Genomic DNA, 25,885 nt, shown 5'->3' with positions numbered 1-25,885 from the left:
CTTCAGACGGAATAGCTAAAATGCTCACAGGCAGCTTAGCTATTCCGTCTGTGCTGATATGCTAATGTAGCAGGAGGCATCACGCCTCTTGCTGCATTACGTATACGAGCTGCGTTGTCCAATGCAGCATCGGATACTCTGTGGACCATTGACAGGCTAAAGTGACCCATGGGGTCACGCAGCCAGCCATCACAGCTGCGAAGAAGAGGCCAGGAAATCTCCGTTAGCTGATGGAGATCCTGGCCTCTTCCCTCCCCCCCACTGGCGATGACACGCCTCCATTTCAGGTAACGGCAGCAGATTGTCAATCAATGACAGTCTGCTGCCAGTTTACATGTGCAGAATGGGTCTGACGCCTGTGCAGATTCCTGATCATCGGGAATCTGCGTTCAGCAGTTCACTAGTGTGCACTACTGAATTAGGCCCTAAATGTCTGAAAACTCCACTGTCACAACTCTGACTCACCTATGTCTGCTTACATGTGAGTCTGCAAGGGTTATTTAAAACTAATCTCCCTGGCCTGTCTATAATGATTAAAATCCACCTTTAATATACCTGCTTCTTGCCAACACTTAGCAGTAAATTTACTAAGATTTGAGTTTGGTAGAGATAGCAATCTCGGTTGAGTTTAGGCATGTTTTTCATCTCGCAAATTTAATAAAGACAAACTCAGGTGAGTTTGGGAGAGAGTTCTCATTTTTCACTGTAAAACTCGAGTGAGATTGCAAACTCGAATAAACTCACCATCGGCCAAACTCTGAAGTGCTTTTCATGGAAAAGATGCAACTCGGGAATTTACCAAGAATCAAGATTACAATCTCGGGTGAAATTGTAGCAAACACGCTATGAAATTGAAGTTTATACACTCCACCTCCTGAGCTGCGACTTTGCCAGAAACATACACAGATCAGTGTGATTTGTGTATGTTTCTGCCTTGAATTACTATTATAATTGTAAATGTTAAAAAAAAATTACGTAGGGTCCCCCTCCCCCAAAAGACATAACCAGCCCCGGACTGCTCAGCCAGTCCTGATTCCTAAAATTATGGGGGAAAAAATGTGTAGGGTTCCCCTGTAATTCAGGAACCAGCACCTGGCTGCAGGGCTAGTCCTGGTTTTACATATAGGGGGAAAAATGCATAGGGGTCCCTCTATATTTAAAACCAGCACTGGGGTGCAATGCTTTTGGGGAGGACTCTACGTAACTTTTTTAAAAAAAGATTTAACCCTTTTGTTTACAGGTACAACACACAAGCATCCTTCACATACCTCACTGATATGTGCAGGCTGCTTGTTCGGGAGAGTTATGCTGCGTATCCACTACGCAACAATGTAAAGACTGAACGATAACAATTCGTTATCGTTCAGTCATTTACTAACTGTACAGTGCCCACACTGAACGATATATTGTTCAGTGCAGGCACCCACCCTCATCTCCGAACATGGCCAGCCTGACGATATTGACAGGTTGACCAGCATGTTCAGGCGATGAGCGATGTTGTCAACGACCAGCGTGAACGTGCATCGCTGCATGTTGACGACATTTTGCTGCCCGATCTGTGAACGATTAATGGACGACTGAATGATAACAATATAATTATTGTTCAGTCGTCCGTTAATATCGCATAGCGGATAAGCGGCTTTAGGCAGGGAGAAGACACTGCAATCTCGGGTGAGTAATTTCATCTACACTTGCTACTCAGGTGAGTAATCTTGATCTGCTTCACCTTCGGAAAACTCACTCTCAGCTAAACTCACTTCTTAGTAAATTTGTGAGTTTTAGGATCCTCAAATCACCCGAGTTTCGGCGATGCTAATTGAGTTTAAAAGAAAACAAACTCGATCAGACTCGAATCTTAGTAAATTTACCCCTAAGACTAATTTACCTAAAACCTAAGATTTGCCTGGATGGTCTCTATTTACTTTAATCAGATCTATTGTTGCTAACAATATCTGCCTTAAAATTTAGCTTTGCCAAAATAACCAAGTAATCCCTAGTGCATGTATATGTTTAAAAAATATATATATTAGAGGATATTTATTATTATTATTATTATTATTTTTGTTATCATTATTATTGTTTATTTATATGGTGCCACAAGTGTTCCGCATTGCCTTACAAAGTACATAAACAAGTAAGTGAAACCAAGGACTTACTGTACAATACAATGTAGGACAAGAGCGTGGCTTATATATATACATTGCTACTGTACATTAACGATCATAACACTCAAATAAGCAACAGGGCGTAAGCAACATGACATAATGTAGTCACGATGCTTCAGATAAAAAACAGATAAATAAAAATTTACAATAATATATTGTAAATTGTTTTGAATGAAATTAAAGGGTTTAAAACAGGAATATGGATTCTTCCTCTTCTGGCATCACTGGAGCAGGTTACAAGTTAACCAGCCCCCATGGAGCAGTTGTTCCAATGTAAATGTACATAAAATGTGTTACGCTGCTGAGTCTATTGATGCCAAATTTATTAATGAATCCCGTACATTAGGAATAATGCCCAAATTGGATGCAAAGTAAAATAAGCAGGGCTGGATTAAGGATTGTAAGGGCCCTAGAGTAAGTTATTTGTGGGTGCATGGCTTGGTGGCTTAACCATATGTTTGAAAGGGAGGTAGTCGTCATAGGGAGGGTTAGGGTTAGGCTGCGGGGAGGGAGAGTTAGTGTTAGGCTGCGGGGAGGGAGAGTTAGTGTTAGGCTGCGGGGAGGGAGGGTTAGGGTTAGGCTGCGGGGAGGGAGAGTTAGTGTTAGGCTGCGGGGAGGGAGAGTTAGTGTTAGGCTGCGGGGACGGAGGGGTAGGGTTAGCATTAGGGTACTTACCTAAAGGTGTCGAGATTTTGATTGTCGGGATGTGCTGTAGTCATTTTGACCACCGGCATCACTACCGCCGGGATCCCGTGCCCAACACATTTGAAAATATATGTACTGAGATCTCAGCAATTACTGCAGCATACTTACTTACAGCATACAGGATGCAAATCTCTTTACTAGCTTACAGTATGTGCAGATTGCTGGGGGGATTTTTTCCGTACACATACATGTGTAATAGGCTTATAAATTGATTTGAGCAACCATCATTTTGTGCCTGAGGGGTCTATTCACTAAGCAGTGTTATGAGACAGAGTGAAAAGTGATAAGTCCGTGATAAGGTGCAAGCCAATCAGCTCCCAACTGTTATTTTTCAAACACAGCCTGTGAGATGACAGTTGGGAGCTGATTGGCTGGCACCTTATCAAAGACTTATCACTTTTCACTCTGTCTCATAACACTGCTTAGTAAATAGACCCCTTAATCATTTTTGGCAGGCCCATATGCTGCAGTGACTCCTGTTATGCCACAGAGTGTCCCCTGTTATGTCACACAGTGCCCCCCTATTATGTTACACAGAGTGTACCCCATATTCTACAGTGTCACCCATATGGTAAAGTTCTCTTATTATGCCACACAGAGCCCCTCTATGCTTAAATGTCCCCTCTTTTGGCCAATACTGCTACGTACCAGTGAGACCTGGCTGGTTCCTGAAGACACTGAGGTGGAACTGACTGTGGCCTCAGGGTCTGGACTGGGCTACTGCAGTATGCACAGTGCAGACAGAGCAGTTTTTGGCCCTCTTAAGCATCGCGGATGTGATGTAGCAGTTAATGGACTCAAGCGCCACCTGAGTTAGCCCTCTGCATGCCAAAGCCGGTGCCGCTGGACAGGGCCGGCTCGAGGCACGTTCGACCAGGAGGGTCGAACAAGGGCGCCCCCTCCCAACCATCCCTATTTCAGTGGGACAGTCACGTTTTTTGGGCACTGTCCCGCTGTTCCACCCACAGGCTTAAGTGTCCCGCCATTGGTCAGGAGGTTGGGCACCCCCACCGCCACAGCTGTGCGGCGGTGCTGGCCCCAGAGAAGATGAATGGATGCCCTATCAGTGCAGGGAGAGGGTTGAGGGCAGCCCAGCTACTGAAGGAGTGCTGGGCTAGCCTGCAGTCTGACATTAATGGGAGGCATGTTATACGGACCCGCCCCCAAATAGCATCATTTAGGGGGGGTGTCCTATGGTAATTAGACCACACACCCTTTTCGGCCAAGCGCATGGTTAAAGGGGCGTCGGTGTCCTTTTCTGCACAGGGCGTGGCTCCTCCTGGAGCCGGCCCTGCTGCTGGATCAGATGTACAATGCTATTTCATTTAACATGACACCAACATACTAAAATCTCACTCATCTCTCTAAATTGATTGGATCTCCATTCAGTGACCATTTCACAAATCATTCAGAATGTAACGTCTCCAACATCATAACTTACCTTGAACATAGACATTTAAAGGTGAGCTAAACACTGAGCAGGAGGTTTTCTCGCAGTATCTACAAAGGTAATCCCCATTTTTATCACTTTTGATATTCTGGAAGAGGAATTCTCCGCTGCTTCTCTCTAGCGTCTCATTTTGTCCATTTTCTTTTTTGTACAGCAAGAAAAACTTGTCTGCATTATGTGACCCATGCGCACATTGTAACGTAACAGCGTCGCCCTGTATAATGTTACCTCGGGTATCATCAGTTCTTTTTTTAAGGACTGGTTGCGGTAGATCGTCTGGATTAAAAATTAAATGAAGCAGATATTAAAGCAGAGAATTAAACCATAGCAGAGTAACAAGTTGGGAGCTTTTTGCTTCTGTACTTACTTCCAGACACCCACCGTCTAGTGACCAGCAAATTACCTGTAAGATAGAAAAAAATATATATAATTCTTAAATCCTACAGCAGAAAAAAAGGGGGGGGGGGGATGTAGGTGCACATTATAAGCACTAAGGGGTCTATTTACTAAGTAGAGTTAGTTGGAGTTAATTATAAATATTTTGATCGTTAGAACTGTGAGGGGTCTATTTACTAAGCAGTGTTAGGAGACAGTGAAAAGTTATAAGTGATAAGGTGCCAGCCAATCAGCTCCCAACTGTCATCTCACAGGCTGAAAATTACAGTTGGGAGCTGATTGGCTGGCACCTTATCACTTATAACTTTTCACTGTCTCCTAATACTGCTTAGTAAATAGACCCCTAACAGTTCTAACGATCAAATTATTTATAATTAACTCCAACATGACGTGGTAGGTGGGCAAACATCTTTGGCCAAATATGTACTAGGAAGCCTTTCTTAAAAAAACATGTTAATTGTTGGAGTTTATTGTAAATATTTTGATAATGAGAATTCTTACTGCTTATTGTGTGCACCTACATCTCCCCCTTTTTTTAGCTGTAGTACTACAAGTCTCAGCATGGTAGCACCAATTATTATGTTTAAGATTAGGATGTGCAGCCCAGCCTTTTTTACTTCTTAATTCCTGTAGATGGGAATTGGTGACGGCTGGTGAGTATCCACGACCTTGTTATCGTTCAATCGCTTGCAAATCAGGCACAAATCAGACATTTTAATGTCAAAAACGACCAGCGATGCTCGCGCCCGCTGGTCATTTTTGACATCTATCATCGCCGGAACATGCTATTCAACCTGAGGATCACGTCAGTCCCAGCATGTACGGGGATGATGGATGTGACTACATTGAACGACTGAACGTTCAGTGTAGGCACATCACAGACTGTGAAACGACTGCACGATTACAATGCCTTTTCACAGTCGTCAAGAGGATGCGCACCGAAAGGGCCATGGCACATATATAAACAACAAAGTAAATATTTATATTTTATGTAGGTTGTTTTGGTCTGCATTAATTTATGCTGGGTACACGCCTGAGCAACCCAGTGGCGAGCAGGCCATCACGCAGACCGAGCAACCAAATTGGTAAGCATACACACTTACCAATCAGCCGCTCGATTTGTCTGGCCAGACATCACAACTGGATGGGCATTGAAATTTGTGATGTGAGTGGTTCTTGCGGCCAGTGTAAAAGTTTGGTCGGTAAGTCGGCCCTGCACACCGGCAGATGTGCCCAGTATATCTGCAAGATATATCGCATCTGCCATGCTGCACGTTCCACACGATATATCTGTGAATGTCATCTTTCACAGACATATAACGGGTGTATACATGAGCACTTTACAAAGTATGTAAACAGAAACGGTATGAACAAAACAAGAAAAAAAGAGACTATGGGGTATATTAACTAAAGTGCGGGTTTTTAGAAGTGGAGGTGTTGCCCATAGCAACCAATCAGATTCTACCTATTATCTTCTACAAGGTGCTAGATAAATGTTAAGTAGAATCTGATTGGTTGCTATGGGCAACATATCCACTACTAAAAACCCGTACTTTAGTAAATATATCTCATACAGTACAAAATACTGCAGAACATGGACTCAGGGCCATAGCTAGGGTGGTGCGGCCGGTGCCACCGCACAGAGCGCAACTGCCCTGAGGACGGAACACCAGCCACCCACCTCATTTTCTCTCTAGTCTCCAGTCCCCGGTGCTGGGCGGCCGCTATTTAAAGTGTGATGCGCAGCCACGGCGCCCAGCAGGAGGACAGTTAACAGCCGCAGCCTCCAGCTCCCCCCTACATGTGACAGAGTGTGACTCACTCAGTCTGAGTCTCCGGCTCCGCCTCTTGAGTCCCGGCAAGCGCAACAGCCCTGTATCCATTGGGACTGCTTAGACGTCATTACGTCATGATGTCTCCCCGCCCAAAGCTCCCACAGTTCCGTGGGTGAGGTCTCTCTGCCGAGGAGCTGTTGCTGTTGGGTGGGTCAGGCAGGGAGCGACATGCTGCGGCTACGCTGTGTGGACACCAGGACACTGGACAGTGACAGAACCTGCCAGGTGAGTCCACTGTGTTGTTAACACTGTTACAGATATGGGCGGGTGGTGCCGTGGCATAATATGTAAGGGAGGAGGGGGAAAGTTGTACTGTGTGGCATTATATGTACAGGAGGAGGGGGGAGTTGTACTGTGTGGCATAATATGTAAGGGAGGATGGGAGGAGTTGTACTGTGTGGCATAATGTGTATGGGGCATTACTACTGTGTGGCATAATGTGTAAGGGGCACTACTACAATTTAGCGTAATGTGTATAAGGGACAGGTATGAAGTGTAATGTAAATAAGGGGCACTACTATGTGGCGTAATGTGAATTGGGGGTATTATAGTGTGGCCATGCCCTTTCCCTATGAGACCATGCCCTTTTTTTGGCCCGCGCACCTGCACCATGCACTGTCCCTGTTTACGATGGGGGCAAGGGCGCCAAAGCTCTTTCTGGCACACGGCACCAAAATGTCTAGCTATGGCTCTGCATGGACTACAAGGTTTATAAATATTGCTGCATCAGGAGTAATAATCCCCAAAGAAGCAGCGTCGGCTGAACCTTAAAGGGCATGAGGGAAGAGGGCCCTGCTCAAGAGAGTTTACAATCTATAGTGGAGTGGCAGACATAGAGGGGTGAAACAGAGAAGAGAGACAATACATGAGGAGCAGTGGGTTAGGATGGATTGTGTCTTGAGAGCCCATTTGAAATTTTGTAAAGTGGTGGAGAGTCTAATTGGAAGAAGGAGAGAGTTCTAGTTGTAGGGAGTAGCACAGGAAAAATCTTGGAGACGGGAGTGTAAGGAAGTAATCAGATGGGAGGAGAGGCGGCATTCATTTGTGGAGTGAAGTTGGCCAGCGGGAGTGCAAAGGGAGATATAAATAGGAGAGGATTGGGTGAAGGCTTTGTAAGTGAGTGTGAGGAGTTTGAATAGGGTTTTAAAGGGAAAGGGGAGCCAGTGTGGGGCCTATCGCAGAGGGGAGACAGATGACGTATATTTGGAGAGGATGATGAACCTGGCAGCAGCATTGAGGTTTGAGAGGAAATAGCAGAGAGACAGCTGGAGATAAGAGTAAGGAGAGAGTTGGAAAGTTCAGGGGAGGAGTGGTAGAGTGTCATCAGCATAGAGATGATATTGGAGGTCAAAAGAGTTGACGAGCTTGCCTAAAGACGATGTATAAAGAGATAATAGAAGCGGTTCAAGAACAGAACCTTGGGGAACACCTACTGGTAGTAGAGGTAAGGTGAAGTGGAATCATGAGTGGAGACATAGAAAGAACAGTCAGAGAGGTACGAGGAGAGCCAGGAGAGGGCAGTATCAAACAGACCAAGAGAGAGAAGATTGATAGGAGGAGAGAGCATTCCCTGATGACAAGGGATCAAGGAAAATTAGCAGAAAGTAGTGGCCCTAGGATTTGGCATGGTCATTTCTGACTTTAGTGAGGGCAGTTTCTGTGGGGTGTAGAGGATGAAATCCTGGCTGAAATGGGTCAAGCAAGGAGTGGGAGTACAGACAGGAGGTAAGATGGTTGTAGACAATCTGCTGAAGGAGTTTGGAGGCAAAAAGGAGAGAGATGGGTCAGTAATTAATAAAAAGTGTCATGATCAAGGTGGGTTTTTTAACAATGAAGGAGAAAAGTGCATGTCTAAATGCAGAGTGGACAATGCTTGTTGAGAGGGAAAGATTGTATAGATGAGCAAGATGGGAATAGGCAATGGGAGAGAGGGAACAAAGGAGGCAGAAGGGTACAGGGTCAAGGGGGGGACATGGAATGGGGTGAGTACAGGTTAGGGCCATGAGTTCATTTGGGGAGAAAGAAATCCGAGTTGGTAAAATAGATGAGGCAGGCTAAGAAAGAACAAGATGGAATAACGAGGGTCTGGTGAGATGTGATGTCCTCATGGAGGGATTCAATAAGGAATGTGAAATGAGTGAAGAAGTCAAGGGCAGAGACTGAGGAGGAAAGGGAGGAGGGAGGCGTAGGAGGAATTTGAAAATGGTGAAAAGATGGGGATGGAGGACTGGGAGGAGATAAGGGTTTTGGAATAAGACTATTTAGAGAAGGAAAGGGCAGCACTGTATGTCGAGAGCATATATTTGAAATGGAGGAAGACTAGTGAGTCTAGAGTAAGGGAAGGGAGACATTGTATCGGGAAACAGCTTGGTCAGGGCAGAAGGGGGAGACAATGGGGGACAGAAGTGAGTTGAGCAGGGAGAATAAGGACATAGGGCCTAATTCTGACCTGTTAGCAAGCAGCCGCTCGCCCGCAGGGCAGGCGAGCAAGAATATGCTAGTCAATGCCTTAGCTGGTGAGTGACAGAAGTTAGCGAACGAACCACTGTTTTTTGTTTTTTTCGTGTGTGTGTGTGTTTGCACTCGCAGGGTTTTTTGTCCCCTGCAAACGTGATGTTTTGATTGTATATCGGTTTATCACACAGCATATACTAAGCGTTTGATGACAATTATGTAATTAATTAACATTAGTGTTTACCAAATGATTTCCTTGTTTTTTTGGGGGGGGGGGGGGGTTAACCCTTCATGTTTGTTTTGTTTTGTTTGTTTTTCCCCCTTTTTTATTATGTTTAAAATTTATTAAACGACAAAAAAAAAAGGTAATTGCTTAAAAATATTTACGCAAAAGTAGCAAAGAGTACTAGCTTCAGGATACTATTATATACTAACAATGTTTCCATAAGCACCAACAGTTATTTGGTTAAATAAGTCAATTCGCACATCCAAACGCACCAGAGCAATTGCCCATCCAATTAGCCCTGTTATTAGCACGAAGTTTGCAGACTATTAGGTGATTGCATTGTGGGCTCCGAAATAGTAACATCACTAGTTACATCGGTTACATTAGTTATTTACGAAAATACTATCGATCTTGCGAGAGACCATACCCTACCACAAGCTGGACGAGCATCCCAACCTGAGGCCTGCTCGCAGAGTGACTTATTGCTACTTCCGCTCTTCGTTCTCTCTCACAGCAGTAAATTTATGTACGCCCCGAAAATGGCTTGCGAACACTGTGGCACGCCTGCGTTTTTAGACCACACCTCCGTCAACTCCCACAAATGGCCCTTTCTGTCAATCAACTTTTGGAAGTCACTTCCTGCTCGCAGTCTGTACGAGCGAATGAATATCTGTTCGCAAAGACTCATTCGCACATGCGCATAACGATGCATGCGCAATTGCATAACATCGGCCAGGAACGAGCGAGCGGCTGCTTGCGAATGGATCTGAATCAGGCCCATAGTGTTAAAAGCCTCAATGTAATGCTTTGTGATGCTAGTCTTGGGAGGCAGAGGTGGAGAAGGAGTGAGGGATAAGTTAGAAGAAATAAAATGATGGTCAGAGAGAGGGAATGGGGAATTAATAAAGAGAAGACCAGATCAAGGTAGTGAGGCTAAGGAGTTTAGAGACAGTGGGGTCTTGAGGAGACCAATAGGGATATTAAAGTTACCTAAGTTGAGGAAGGGAAGGTTTAAAGAGAGGAAGTTGGGGAAGGAAGCAAAGTTGTAAAGGATTTGGAGATAGTGCCAAAGGAATGATAGATGACAGCTACTCGAAGGTAAACAAGGTGGATGAGGTGAATGCAGTAATATGAACCTCTAAGGAAAAGAATGAAAGATACAGTTTGGAAGGTGAGTTGGAAGGAGTAGCAGGGGTAGAAGGCCCCTACACCACCACCATGAAGACCCCCAGGTCAAAGGGTATGAGGGAACGCGAGGCCACCACTGGAGAGTGCAGTGGAAAAGTGGTATCTGATGGGGAAATTCAGAATTCGATGATGGCTAGGAGATTCAGGGAGTTGGAGAAAAAAAGGTCATGGGTGGGGGAATGTCAGTTTCTCTGTCTTCTTTCTCTGCTGTAACAAATAAAAAGATTAAAAAAAACATGGGTGGGGACCATTTTTGTACAGACCGATCTTGCATTTCAGACGGTGCAAGAGATAGGGGAGAGATGTGAATGAGATTACAAGGGTTGCTGTAGCATGGAGGTGAGATTGATTTGGAGCAGGGAGATAAAGAGAAGATTTGGATGGTGTGGCCTCCTGAATGAGAAAGGGAAACTGCAGGTGGCGGGTAAGAAGGGAGTTTAGTATGATGCGAGTGGAGGTGAGGAAAGGTGACTGGGACAGAAAGGAGTGTGCAGGGCTTAGTGGTGTGGTAGCACGGCCATGGTGGGAGAAAAGTGATTGAAAATGGAGGAACGGAACAGGAAGAGGGGAGTACCAGAGGGGTGGAAGAAAGGTAGAGTAAGGGAGATAGGGGGAGTAGGAGGAGGAGGAGACTAGAAGGTGGGTTGAGGTGGGAACAGATGGTAGAAGAAAGAATTATGCTTTAAAAATCTAATAAAATTTTGAAGAAAAACACTATGCAGCCATAAGGCCTGCAGCGTAAATACACAGCTTAACTCAGAGGTTCCCAAACTCCACCATTACAATCCAGGTTTTAGGGATATCCATGCTTGAGCACAGGTGACCTGATTAGCACTTCAGTCTATTTGATGTAACCACTTGAGCCATATCCTTAAAATCTGGATTGTAATAACTGAATTTGGACACCCCTGGTTTAACTACTTACGTGGCATGGTTACATGGGATGCAGCCGCAGCCAGCTGAGCTTAAGCTGACACAATCGCATCCCATGTGTCCCCCATCTGTTAAGGAGAAAATCCATTCAGCACATGTGCAGAACGGATCTCTTCCTCCTGCAGCCCCCCGGGAGTGATGTCGCTCATCGATATCACTCCCAAAATCTCCCAGTACAAATATGCTGATCTCTGTGTGTGTATAGATCAGCAGCAGTAGGGGGGAATGATCAGATTTTTTATTATATGTTTTCAATTTAAACAAGTTTAATTCAGTTTTAAATAAAAAGACAATTTCTGGCCCTTTTTTTTTCAAAAGCCAGTTAATGGGTTAAAGTAAGTATTGTTACCAAGCATGTGTGATAATTAATTACAAACCACCCCAATACCCTACCACTGCAAAAGCTGGCAGTTAGGGGTATATTTACTACAGTGCATGTGGCAAACACTCAGATTGTAGCTATCATTTTCTAGAAAGTACTAGATAAATAAGTAGAATCTGATTGGTTGCTATGGACAACATCTCCACTTTTGCAAACCCACACTTTAGTAAATATACCCCTAGAAGTCTAACAATACCAAAGAGTACAAGAGCAGCATACCATCACTTTAGAATTTAAAATAAAGTTCTGTCTTAGGGCCTGATTCAGAGCCGCTCGTAAGCGGCAGCTCGTTCGCTCCGAGCGATGTTTGCCCAACTGCGCATGCGTACGGATCATTATGCGCATGCGCGAACCAGTCAGTGCGGTCGAAATTCATGTGCTCGCAAAATAGCGAATGCCTGAAAATTTGAGTGACAGAAAGAGGCGTATGTGGGTGGTAACAGGGGAAGGTGCTTGAAAACGGGGAGTGGAGATCTGAACGCAGGCGTGCTTAAAGGTCAAAACAGGCGTTTTATGGGTGTGCACAATTAAAACAGCAGCGTCATTGACCATGTCACTGGGTTATTTTACAGCCAGAACTGCTCGCAAGATTGTGGTAGGAAAAACCAACCACAAGAATAGCGAGCAGTTCATACGCTGGTCGATGTACTCGATTAATCTAATAAATAGCGGACATGACGTAGGATGCGAGCGGCCAGGGGGCGTATTTTTCCAAAAAACGACCGCAAGTTTTGTTCGCTCGTTCAGACCTAGAGGCGTGAACAGACCGCAAACAGCGAACGGTTCATTTGAATAGCCACCCCTATTTTCTGGACGAGCGAGCGCTAATTGCGTCCGGCTCTGAATCAGGCCCTTAATTCAGACTATTAACTGCTGATATAACTTATTGACCATTTGCCAAAAATAATTTCCAACACAGCCCTTCAGATTCATTAATAGCATTTAATACAGCGTCTTTGTATTTACATTAATAACTCTACTTCCCCTTATGCTGCACATCATATTCCATTATTGGTCAAGAGACTATAAAATGTTTTTTGAAATGACTGGTCACTTCTTGTAAATAGAAGGAAAGTAAGCTACATATTATTATAAAACATGGCTGCTAAGACTGAAAATAATCTAAACCACAGAAGCGGATGGGCTGGTCAAAACCAATAAACACGAAAAAACTTCCACAAACATCCTTACATGCCACAACCAAAATGTATACCATAGACAATGCCCCTACCAGTGACAACTATTGAAGCCAGGAGACCGCTACTTTCAAGTCTCTATATTGGCTGTTTTAGGGAGGCTTCATTCCCTAATCAAGATGGCCGCTGTCTGTATTTCTGCGCATGCACGGCGACATCTTGTCAAAGTGTTAGAGCACAGCAGCACACTCAATATAATGCTTCCACAGCGTTGTTCACCGCTTGCATCCTTCGCTGCTTCCAACATACAGTCACCCGCTGGTGCCTGTATGCTCCGTTGCAGCTCCGCTCCAGGCTGAGAGCCTCTTACATGAATAACTATGAGTACGGCTGTACATTCAAGGTACTGCTAAATCAAAACCTTCACTGGTTAAGTACTGGGTTGTTCAGTGACTCCAGGGTATGCGCTGGTGTATACATCCTGGGCCTCAGTGATCAACGAGTTTTATCCTTCACGACAAGCGATAAAACTCGCTGTGTATGACAATGGTGCTCCATCCAATCAGCTCCCAACTATCATCTGTTTGAAAAATGACAGTTTGGAGCTGATTAACTGAATCATCATTATCATAAACAAAGAGCTTTATCACTCGTGAATGTTAAATGAGGCCCACAGCCCCTGCATCCGACAGCGCCGCTGCACTCGCCGCCAGTGTCCCCCAGGCCACCTCAGCGCGGCTCCATTTGCCGGACGCCCGCTGGGATTTTATCACTAGCAGGTGCCCGGCTCCTTCCCTACAGAACTCCAGCTTCCGGCACCCCCACGGGCACTATGGGAGAGACGTCATGACGTCTCTCCCACAGTTCTGAGGAGCAGCCAGGCAGACCAGACGTTGGCAGATGCAGGAGTGGGGTTTAAGGTAAGTATTGTTTTTTTTCCTGTATAAGCGGCACTACAGGGAGCATTACTATGGGGGCATTAGCTCAGGGGGCATTACTATATGGGCACTACTACAGGGGCATTACTATGGGGGCATTATCTCAGGGGGCATTACTATAGGGGCACTGCTGAAAGGGGCATTACTATCGCGGCACTGCTTCAGGGGGAATTACTATAGGGGTACTGCTGCATGAGCATTATTATTGGGGCATTAGCTCAGGGGGCATTACTATAGGGGCATTGCTGAAAGGGGCATTACTATCGGGGCACTGCTGCAGGGGGCATTACTATAGGGGCACTACTAGAGGGGGCATTACTATAGAGGCACTGCTACAGGGGCCATTACTATAGGGGCACTACTATAGGGGGCATTACTATAGGGGCGCTACTACAGGGGGCATTACTATTGGGGCCCTGTTGCAGGGGGGGCATTATATGTTAATGGCATTATGTGTAAAGGGCATTACAATATGTGGCATTATGTGTAAAGGGCATTACAATATGAAGCATTATGTGTAAAAGGCATTACAATATGTGGCATTATGTGTACAGTGTAATATGTTTGTTCTGTAGATATTTGTAATTTTAATAAAATTATTTGGACATTTGATGGTTTTATTTAAGAAACTTTAACTAATATTTTTAAGGGATGTATTTTAAATTTAGTGATGTGCGCCGGACCATTTTTGCTGGATTTGGATTTGGCTCTGATTCGTCATCCGGCTTTGGATTTGCCAAACCTGCCGTGACTGGCTTTGGATTTGGATATTTTACAAAAATTGACAATAAAAGCTAAAATCACATCATTTGGATTTTTTTTTGTTCCTAGAGTATTATTAACCTCAGTATCATTAATTTCCAGTCATTGACAGTCAATTTAGACTACCTCACAGCTTATAATATTGTTTTCACCATTATTGGCCAAAGTTTGCAGTGAGCTGACTGGTTACTAAGCAACAGAGCAGCGGCGCAGAAGCACAGACACCACAGTTTAAAGCACATCTATGAAACATTGCCACACAGCAGTGGCAGAAATGAAAGGTAGTGCAAGATGGAATTGCCCTTGAGCCCTCCCACACACCCTTATGTGGGATATTAAAAAGGACATGCAGAGTCACAGTGCTTGTATATCAAATCTCGATAGAATCCAATGTCACGTTCGGCCTCGTGGTGGATCAGTGGGCCTGATTCAGAGCCGGACGCTATTTGCGCTCGCTCGTCCAGAAAAGGGGCTGACTATTTAAATTGACCTTCACTATTTGCGGTCTGTTGACGCCTCTATGTCTGACCGAGCGAACAAAACATGCAGATGTCTTTTTGTAAAAAACGCCCCCTGGCCGCTCGCATCATACGTCATCTCCGCTATTTATTAGATTAATCGAGTACATCGACGGGCGAATGAATTGCTCGCTATTCTTGTGGTTGCATTTTCCTACCGCAATCATGCGAGCAGTTCTGGCTAAAAGACAACCAAGTGACGTGGTCGATGACGCTGCTTTGTTAATTATGCACACCCTTAAAACGCCCGTTTTGACCGTTTGGCACGCCTGCGTTCGGATCTCCACTCCCCATTTTCAAGCACCTTCCCCTGTTACCAACCACAAACGCCTCATCCTGTCACTCAAATTAGCAGGCATTCGCTATTTTGCGAGCACACGATTTCTGACCGCACTGACTGGTTCGCACATGCGTACTAAAACCCATATGCATGCGCAGATGTGCGAACATCGCTCCGAACGAACGAGCGGCCGCTTACGAGCGGCTCTGAATCAGGCCCAGAGTCAGGTGGGAAAACCCGAGCTGCACTTGGATTCCACCTTTTCGGAGCGTTCCGGATTCCTCTGAATCCGAAACGCTCATCTCTAATTAAATTGATGTCAGAAAAGGCCATCTTATGATGGGCGCCATATTACTGTCTTGCCCCGGGTGACAAAAATCCTAATTTCGGCCCTGCTAACAGTACATACATATTCCACGGCAGCCAGCAAAATCTTGTGTGTTGGTGATAACTCCCACCAACTACTAATATACAAATAGTCAAGTTTGTTTTCTGATTTTAATTGTTAATTCACATAGGGCCTGATTCAGCAAAGATCTGAAGTGCAAAAACGCACGCACCTGGACGATTGTTGCGTCCTGCGCATGCGTATGCATCACAGTGCGCGTGCACAAAAAAGCCACTGCGATCGGTACTGCAATACTTACTTCAACAGTGACATCTTCAATTTGCATATCAGCAAGTGGACTGTGGGTGCTCCTTTCAGCACTTGCAGGGGGCGTGCAAATGGTGGAAAGAGCCACCTCTTCCCGTCCAATGCTGGTAAGGTCAGGCATCGCAACCGCCACCACACTTGGACTCTCCTTGGGGATTTGTGATATCTTCTTAGAACGCACAGTTCTTCGCTGTGCTTTTGCCAGCTTAACTCGTTTGATTTTTTTAGCAGGAGGAAGGCTTCCATCGACATGTGAAGCTGAACCACTAGTCATGAACATATTGAAAGACCTTAGCCGTTCCTTGCCACTCCGTGTCGTAAATGGCATATTAGCAAGTTTACGTTTCTCCTCAGATGATTTAAATGTTTTTTTAAAGGTCATTTTCCTGAACTTAGTCATTTGGGATTGTATGTGCCCTCTACTATGACATTGGGCATCGGCCTCGACAGACGACGTCGATGGCATGTTATCGTCTATGTCATGACTAGTGGCAGCAGCTTCAGCATTAGGAGGAAGTGGTTCTTGATCTTTCCCTATTTTATTTTTATCAGAGAAAGTTTGGTCCTCCATTTATGTTATATTGATATATACGTGCGGCTAAGGCGCACACAAACACAGAAAATAATTTTTTATTTTTGTTGGAGACTTTGTGGGTTACACCACCCTTTAAGAAATGAGCCAGCCGGCCCTTTACTTATGGGACACAGGCGCACACTTGGCGCTGCTCCTTTGTTGATGCACGTGCAGCTACAGTGCACACAATTCACAAAGACAGAAAAAAAATAATTTTTTATTTTTTGTGGAGAGCACTTTGAGGGTTACACCACCCTTTAACAGACAGACGCACGCTTGGCGCTGCTGCTTTGAGGATGCACGAGCAACCACAGTGCACACAATTCACAAACACAGAAAATATTTTTTTATTTTGTTTGGAGTGCACTCTGGGGGTTACACCACCCTTTAATGGACAAGCCAGCCGGCCCTTTACTTATGGGACACAGGCGCACGCTTGGCGCTGCTCCTTTGTTGATGCACGTGCAGCCACAGTGCACACAATTCACAAACACATAAAATAATTTTTTATTTTGTTTGGAGTGCACTTTGGGGGTTACAGCACCCTTTAACGGTCAAGCCAGCCGGCCCTTTACTTATGGGACACAGGCGCATGTTTGGCGCTGCTCCTTTGTTGATGCATGTGCAGCCACAATGCACACAATTCACAAACACAGAAAATAATTTATTTTGTTTGGAGTGCACTTTGGGGGTTACAGCACCCTTTAACGATCAAGCCAGCTGGCCCTTTACTTATGACACAGGCGCACGCTTGGCGTTACTTTGTTGATGCATGTGCGGCTACTGCGCACACAATTCATAAACACAAAAAAAATATATTTTTTATTTTGGAGTGCACTTTGGGAGTTACAGCACCCTTTAATGGACAAGTCAGCCGGTCCTTGATTTATGACACAGGTGCACGCTAGGCGCTACTTTGTTGATGCATGTGCGGCTACTGCGCACACAATTCACAGACACAGAAAAAAAAATATTTTTTTTTGCACTTGGGGGGGAGCACCCCTGATTGACAAATCACCCCCTGGACATCACTACAGCACCCCTCTAGGACTACAGCCTTTATGGGACACTGCACAACACAGTCCAGCCAGCCCCTATAGAATTTGGAGTGGACACAGCCCCTATGGACAACTGTCTGCACAACACAGCCCAGCCAGCCCCTATGACAGCAGCATAACACAGCCCAGCCAGCCCCTATGGACAACAGAAGCACAACACAGCCCAGTCAGCCCCTATGGACTGAGTGGACACAGCCCCTATGGACAACAACAGCACAACACAGCCCAGCCAGCCCTAGCTCCCACCCTCCCTCTTCACTGTAGACAGCCGGAGTGAGAAATGGCGCCGACGCGGGGACCTTTTATAGAATCCAAAACCTGCGAGATCCGGAAGGCGGGATGATGATGTTTTGCCCCGATTTCAGATCCGAGTCAGGCGGGAAAAGTCGAGCCTGACTTGGATACGACTCGGATCGGGGGGGCTCGGGGGGGGGATGAGTGGGTTCGGATTTCAGAAATCCGAACCCGCTCATCCCTAATATTTATAATAGAATTTTATATATTAGCTCTAATCTGTTTTGGTACAGTATGTATACTTATGCAGCCTATAGTCTGGCAATAGGAATGGGTACCTTCTATATGCTTGTTGATTGATACCTTGTCCTCTTGTTCTATACTTTGAAGTACAGGGTGTCTTTATGAGATCCCCATTATATTAAGTGTTTATTAACTTAATCCTTGGTGCTTTTTATGTAGCTTATATCCTAGCGCTATGAGTCAGTATTATGCTCTCTTGTTCGGTTCTTGTTTTGCTTATGATGAATTTGTCATATCTTTCTGTGTATTTATATGTGCATTCATTGATGGTGATGGTACACTATGTGATTAAGTATTTATGGACTTGCATCATGACGTCATTGTCAGCGTGACTCCAGCCTGGTGTGGGGCTGGACTACTCCCTCAAACAATTTCCTTGTCTACTCACCATAGATGGTGAGAACCCTGTCCCTACACACACAGCCCCTTCTCAGCACCATCACAAGACACCAACATTATCACTGCTACAAAAAGAAATATAAAATACTATATTTAGGAATTCTTAACAAAATAAATGACTAAACATGGCACCAAAAAGATAATGAATAAATACAGATAAAACGTTACTCTTAATACACAAAAAAACCTAAATAACTTCTACCTTTAACTAACTGTGTTTGGCTGCCTACTATAGAAAATGCACAGGACGAATCAGTTCTGGGCAAATTGCAGAAAAAGTAGAATAAAATAAAATAAAAATCACTTATACACATACAGTATATTTGTAAAGCATCAATGTGTAATTAAGGCTTCTTTTACATGATATGGAAACCATATTTCATTACCTATGTACAAGGACACTGCTTTCACTGAAGATTTGGTAACTCCGGTAAAATTTGTTTTTACAAGTAGAATAATATGTACCTTAAAATTATTATTCATGTTTAATGCGTTCATGTTGCCTTCTTTAAACTGTATATATTTGCTTTAAACAATTTTTTTTTCGTTAATGAATAGTAGTCCCTGATTTTTATGCTGGCTTTCCCTTTTTTTACACTGATTTTACATCATTGATTTATAAAGTCAGCTTAACAAGAAATTCATCACTGAAATTCACAGTATTCATGGATCACACTGAAAAGATTTTCAAGGCTAACAAAGTTAAGACATTTTAGGTGCAGTAAACGTAAATGTGGAAACTTTACAATCTGGATATTTATTAAAAACTTTATTTTGCTTAATTTGCTGATCCACCTAGTCGGACCAATATCTGACTTCAAATTTTGTTTTCTTGGGTACATTTTATTTATTTATTTCTCTTTATTTAGTGTAATAGTTGGCACAAAAAAAATCACATATCAAAAAGCAAATGTAGAACGAGTACAATATAATACAAATAAAACATTAAGGTGCATACACACACAACGATTTTTTTGAAAGATTAACGATATCGTTTATCGTTCAATCGTTAAAACAATGAACGATCATCGTTCATGCGCATTCACGTTTGTAGTTTGTAGTTCAGTCTGACTGACCAACTCAACGATTTTCATTAAGGGACTATGCAAAAATCGTTTGTAGTTCAAAAAAATCATTCATTACATTTAGTAAATGAACGATTTTAGTAAACGATTTTCGTTAATTTTTCCCTTGAAAAAATGAACGAAAATCGTTTACTAAAATTACTAAAACGTTCATTTACAAAATCTTTGTGCGTGTATGCAGCTTTAGTCTTAAATATTAATTTGTACATTAAAATCATTGTACAACAATTTATTTTATATTTATAGTAACATAACAAATATAGCAAAAAAATATATAACAAAAAAAGAAAATAAATATGAGTACATTTTTTTAATAAAGTGTCACTAATGTTATTTATACATTTATATATTTGGCTATGAAATACATATAAAATAAAAATTATGAACAGGAATAAAACTTGCAATTACTAATAAATGCAAATAAACAAGTGGTTGAAATTACGCATAAAAAGTAAATACTGTTGGTTATAGCAGCAGAGCTGGAAGCAGGGGCATATTTATAATGGGTGCAGGGTGTGCGGGGCACACGGGCCCCTGGGTCCAGGGGGGCTTCCTCACACCACAAACTTCACAAGTTCTTAGAGGGCAGATTTTTAGCTAAACATTGAACCTGCAGCTTGTGGAAGAGGAACACTTCGTCGGCTCACAAGATTTTGGTTAACGTTGTCTGTTGCTGTGAGCCCGATGGCAGAACCTCCTGTGCAATAATAACATGTCTACTTACCTATATAAATTAGACAAAAACAATTACTATAAAGCGCAATTTTATAATTTTCATTTTTTGATTATAAGCCCTCATTTGGAGATTGGCAGAATCCCAAAGGTAAGTAGCAGGGTTAGGGGGATAGTTAGCATTAGGGGTTAGGGTTAGGCACTAAGGGGAGGGTTAGGGTCAGGCACTAAGGGGGGAGGGTGAGATTTAGGGTACAAGGAGGGGGAGGATAGGTTTAGGCACTAGGGGGGAGATTAGGGTCAGGCACCGGGGAGGAAGGGTTAGGTTTAGGGTAGGGAGAGGGGGAGGGTTAAGATACCAACCAACAAAGTGTCTGTATTCTAACTGTGTCAGAATCCCGGCGTCTGGTTTCTGACCGCCGGGATCCCGAATGCTGGCATCCCGAATGCCAGCATCCCGTACCCATCCCTTAAGTAGAATAGCTTACAGGGACAGTCTGGACATGTCCTACACATCCACAGTCCATTTAAGATGGTGAATTGGAACCCTGGTTAATTAAGCACGGTGCAGCCCATAGGCTACAGAGGCTAACTCCATCATCTTTCATTTGGGTTCCCATTTGAAATGTATGGGCATGTTTTGCACGGGATGTAGTGAATTTACCTCCGCACAGGATGCCGGCGGTGGAAATCCCATCGCCGAAATCCCGTCCTGTGGCCAGAACACCGGCGCCGGAATACCAACATCTTTTTAGATGCCAACAGCCGGCATCCCAAACATAAGTATAGTGGGCCAGGTTAGCTTTTAGTCGTGGGGGGGAGGGTTAGGTTTAGGCCCCAAGGGCGGGTTAGAGTTACGCCGCCGGAGGGGTTAGGTTAGGGTTAGGAACTGAGGGGGATGGATTAGTTTTAGGCACAACCGGGGGGAGGTTAGGGTTAGGCACTAAGGGGGGGTGGGTTAGGTTTAGGCACTAACGGGGATGGTTAAGGTTAGGGTGCGGAGGGAGGGTTAGGGGGTAAAGGGGGGAGGGCTAGAATACTTAGGTAGCCCCTGTCAGGATTCTGAGCATCGGGGTGCCGCTGTCGGTATTTTGACGGCCGGCATCCCGACTGCCGGTCTCCCATACCGAGCCCATTTTGCACTTGTGAAATAAGACATTCTGAATTTTTTTATTTACTTTATTTTCAGTCTGGTTCATACTTTTTCTATATTTTTAATACTTCCCTATTTGTATGTGTATTTTTTTTGTGGAATACACTATTTTAATAGTAGTATTTCCATATAGAGAAAGAGATACATATAATTTGTTATTTCAAGTAACAACCAATAAAGGTAACCATTCCTGAAGTGCGCCTGTACATACTCCTTTTCTTTTGTTTTGTGTATCGTTTTAATTATTATAAGTGTAGATGTGTTAAAATTGAACAAAGAAACAAAACTCATAGAATATAATTTGCTTGTATGGTGAAAATAAACATGTACAGTACTGTAGTTGAAGTGCATCCAAAAAGTTAAATACATCTGAGAACTCAACTATATATAAGGCTTGGGGTTACTAAGTGGTGGCCCCTTGACCTTGATATTTAAAACTGCAATGATATTATATGCATTTAATATTATTGCTGTTTTAAATTTCGGGGTCAAAACCACTGAGAATTGGTGGCTTGAAATCTATCCATAGTGTAATTTGACCAAAAATGTTTTATGAACCTTTGGCAATAAAGAATGCAACATATATTCATATGGAATGATTATGCATTGGCACTCAAGTGTGTTTTCTAAAACAAGATTCAAACTGTTGCTGCATCGTGAAGTTTAAATCTACATTCCCTACTACTTGCACACACACATATATATGCACACACAGGGCTGTAAGGCAGGTGGTGCAGCCAGTGGCGTCATACAGTGCAAGATGCCCTCGGGGTGCTACCAGCTGTACCCTCTGCTGCAACACGTGTCCTTCTCTGACTCATGGCTCCCGCACTGTGTGGGGAGAGACTTTATATCTTCTCCCACAGTGCCGTGGGTTCTGTCCTGCCGCCGGCAGCGTCTGCAGGATGCTCTGAGCAGCATGTTAGTACTCCAGAGATGGAGCACTTGCCTGCCTACCCATTAAGGTGCTCGGTTATGACGGTTTGAGCGCTGCTCAGGGGGTGGGTGCAACACAGGGCACAGCAGCACCCTGTTACACGGCTGCACACACTATGGCAGAGGGTGTTTTGTGCGGGATGCCAGTCAAAATCCCAATGCCGGCGTTTCATCAGGGTTAGGATACCAACACTTGTCGGTAGGTATCCTAGCCCTCTACCTACCCCTAACCCTCCCCCCTAGTGCCTAAAGCTAACCCTCCCTCCCCGCAGCCTAAACCTAACCTCCCTCCCCTGCAGCCTATCCCTAACCCTCCCCCTAGTCCTTACCCCAAACCCTTCCCCAACCTCACTACTTATCTTCGGGATGCCGGCGGTCAGGATACCGGCACCAGGATTCTGACAGGTGTTGGAATTCCAGCGCCGGTATTCTAAACGCTGGCATCCCATATGAGGTTCCCAAACTTGGTGCTCAAGGCATCGCAACAGTCCAGATTTTAAGGATATTCAAGCTTGATCAAAGGTGACTTAATTAGTACCTCAGTAAAATTTGATTTAACCACTTGTGCTCAATGGATATCTCTAAAATCTGAACTGTAGGGGTGCCTTAAGGACCGCGTTTGGAAACCTCTTTGTACATTTTTTTGGGAGCCACTTAACCTACCAGTTTATTTTTGTATTGTGGGAGGGAACCAGAGTACCTGGAGGAAACCCACGCTAGCACAGGGAGAATGTACAAACTCCACACAGTTAGGGCTGTGGTGGGAATCGAACTTCTTGGTTGTGAGGCAGTAATGCTAACCATTACACTAACCATGCTGCCTGTGTATATATGTTACATGTCATTAGTTTTATGATAAAGTTTTTGTAATTTCATCATTGGTCTTGTGTTTTTTTTTATTAATCATTTATTTTTCTGGTATTTCTTAGCACCACAGATACTCCCCTATCTTTCATGGTTTGTCTGTGATATCCCTTTTACATCAGAGCTAAAACCCAGGTTATTGCAGGGTTAACCCGGGTAGCTCCTTGGTGTAAAAGGGGACAGAGTTGGATTCCCGGGTCGAGTGACGCGGCAATCCAACCCAGGTAACTTGCAGGGTTTAACACAGGAAAGACCTGTGAAACCCTGTAGTGTAAACGGCGTGATCCGGGTCACGATAACCTGAACGTGCCGCATGTCAGACGATTGGCCGGCTTCAGTGTCACTTGGAGATGACGTCATCTCCAAGTGTCCACTTCCACCCCGGAAGAGCCGGGTCACTGTAAACCCAGCTCTGGTGTGAACGGCGCCGACTCGGGAATATCCTGGGTCGCCGCCGGCTAAATTCCGTGTTGGATTCGGTTTGGAACCCTGTTCCAACCTCCGGCTCAGGTCCGGAATTTAGGTATAAAAGCCGGTATTAGCGAGATTACAACCCCCTGTGCTGTATGCTGCTGTCTGTTATACGCTGCCTCTTTTATTTAGCAGAGCACCTGGCAATAATTTACTCAATCAGCCCAATAATACTTAAACATTTTTGTATCTAGACAAAAATTGGGCGAGAAGTGCAAATCCTTGCACATACGTATATATATATATGTCACACTGGGCACACAGTTTGGGAAGACAAGATTTTATTCAATTTGCATTTATTTAAAATTTTAAATGAAATATTACAATTGTTATTACAGATTCACATTTAAATGCACATTGAAAATTAGTCATGTGGTACCTCCAAAAACCAGTATGCTATATTTACAGTGGCGTGGACCTTAATTAGAAGAAGAATGTAAACAGAATAAAGAATTCAGCTGTAATCAGGCAAAAAAACAAAACTGTAAAATAAAAAATATATATTTTCAAGTCATGTTATGAACTGATTTCTGAAGGCATTAATATTACCAACACGTGCTATCAAAGACCTGAAACTACACCTTGCATTTTATTACCTTGCTCATAGAATAAAAGGAAGAGAGTATAGTACTTACAGGTCACAGTGATAAGACAGAAGAGGGCAGAATTCATGTTGTAAGTAACTGATTAAACGTTTGTTGTGATGATGAATTTGCAGAAGTTTGGTTGCAGTAGGAACTTAACATACTGTACTAATACTGAAACTGAAAATGTAAATTTAGCCAACCAATAATAACAGATGGGTGTAGACTGATTAAACAGTATATATAACACTTTTATAACCAGGGGAGCCAAGAAGACAGGGGAGCGAGTACTAATTACCAGGTCTGTGCTTATGGTAGGGGCCCAACGGAGAGGCCTGGGTCTGCCACCGCCTTCCCCCCTCCCTCTCACCTGTCAGTAGCCCAGCACAGGCTGCTGTGTGCTGGGCTGCAGGGGGACCAAGGAGACTGCTGCCACTGAGCAGCAGCGGCAGTCTTCTCTGACTGTGTGGGGATGGGGGGGAGCGATCACACTGATCGCGCCCCCCCCCTTGGATTTGATCACGCCCCCTCTTTGATTTGCCCCTGGCTGAGGGATTCACAGCACCCCTCTCATTGGCACGACACTTTAAATATTTCTTATAAGGGGAATGGCCATGCCTCCCATGATTAGGGGGCCCGGGATGGCTCTCTACAGCCCTGTTTATAACTTGTATCTGTGGTATTTATATACGCATATTATATAAGTGAATGCTTTCCACAAATGGTTATCAAATCAGGATGACATACAGCAGTGTCTAACTTAGTTAATGTATGATAAAGACCCAATAGTATAAAGCATTTCTCTATGATATAATTGACCATATCAAGTTTGATGTGGATGAAATAAAACCAAATTAAATTATTAATGGAATTTTAGATAAGCTTATCTACAATTTGCATTTTACAAACAAGAGGGCTCATAGCTCCTAACAAACCTGGACCCTAATTTAGCTTACACAAGATGGCTGCCTCATCCTCTGAAACAATGTATGCTCTGATCCCATTGGATTTAAAAGGTGTTATATAAATTATTATTGTGTGTTTGTATGACTGGGAATACATTTCCAAACCTGTACTAGCACTAAAGAAGGCATTGAAATGAAAAGAAGACTGACCTGAAGAAATATGTTGTGTCACAGTAACCCAACCACAACAGTGAATGTTACCTAACTAAAAAAGGAGGAACTGCAAATATATTGTAAGCAAAATTAAGATAGAGATCACCTTCCCCAAATACACGTACTAAGAGAATTCAGTTGTACATTGGGCCTGATTCAGACCCGGTCGCTAAGCTGCGCTCACTCGCTAGGAGCGATAATCGCACATTTGCGCATGTGTATGATTCGCAGTGTGCGTGCGCAAGCCAGTCAATGCGATCAGGAATCGTGCACTCGTTGTACACAGACAGACCGCTACTTTAAGTGACAGTGCCGTTTGTGGGTGGTAACAGGGGAAGGTGCTTGTGAACGGGGGAGTGGTGGTCCGAACGCAGGCGTGTCTGAGCTTCAAAACAGAGTTTAATGGTTGTG

General features: G+C 43.9%; 1 protein-coding gene across 1 annotated transcript in view; it reads right to left on the bottom strand.

Moving 5' to 3' along the window:
• The window catches only part of LOC148501065 (immunoglobulin superfamily member 1-like), a 37,231-nt gene extending 12,761 nt beyond the window's left edge, over positions 1–24,470 (bottom strand). Inside the window, exons 1-3 of the mRNA XM_088450988.1 lie at positions 24,408–24,470; positions 4,688–4,723; positions 4,312–4,596 (exon numbers count right to left, since the gene is read on the bottom strand). Of these exons, the coding sequence (XP_088307114.1) occupies positions 4,312–4,596; positions 4,688–4,723; positions 24,408–24,444 (358 nt within the window). The 5' untranslated portion in view covers positions 24,445–24,470. The remainder of the gene's footprint in view (positions 1–4,311; positions 4,597–4,687; positions 4,724–24,407) is intronic.
• Positions 24,471–25,885: the final 1,415 nt, after the last annotated feature.

This window comes from Taudactylus pleione, unplaced genomic scaffold (genome assembly GCF_031769625.1).
Source record: "Taudactylus pleione unplaced genomic scaffold, aTauple2 ptg000535l, whole genome shotgun sequence".
NCBI lineage: Eukaryota > Metazoa > Chordata > Amphibia > Anura > Myobatrachidae > Taudactylus > Taudactylus pleione.
This window is presented reverse-complemented; position numbering and strand designations above follow the sequence as displayed.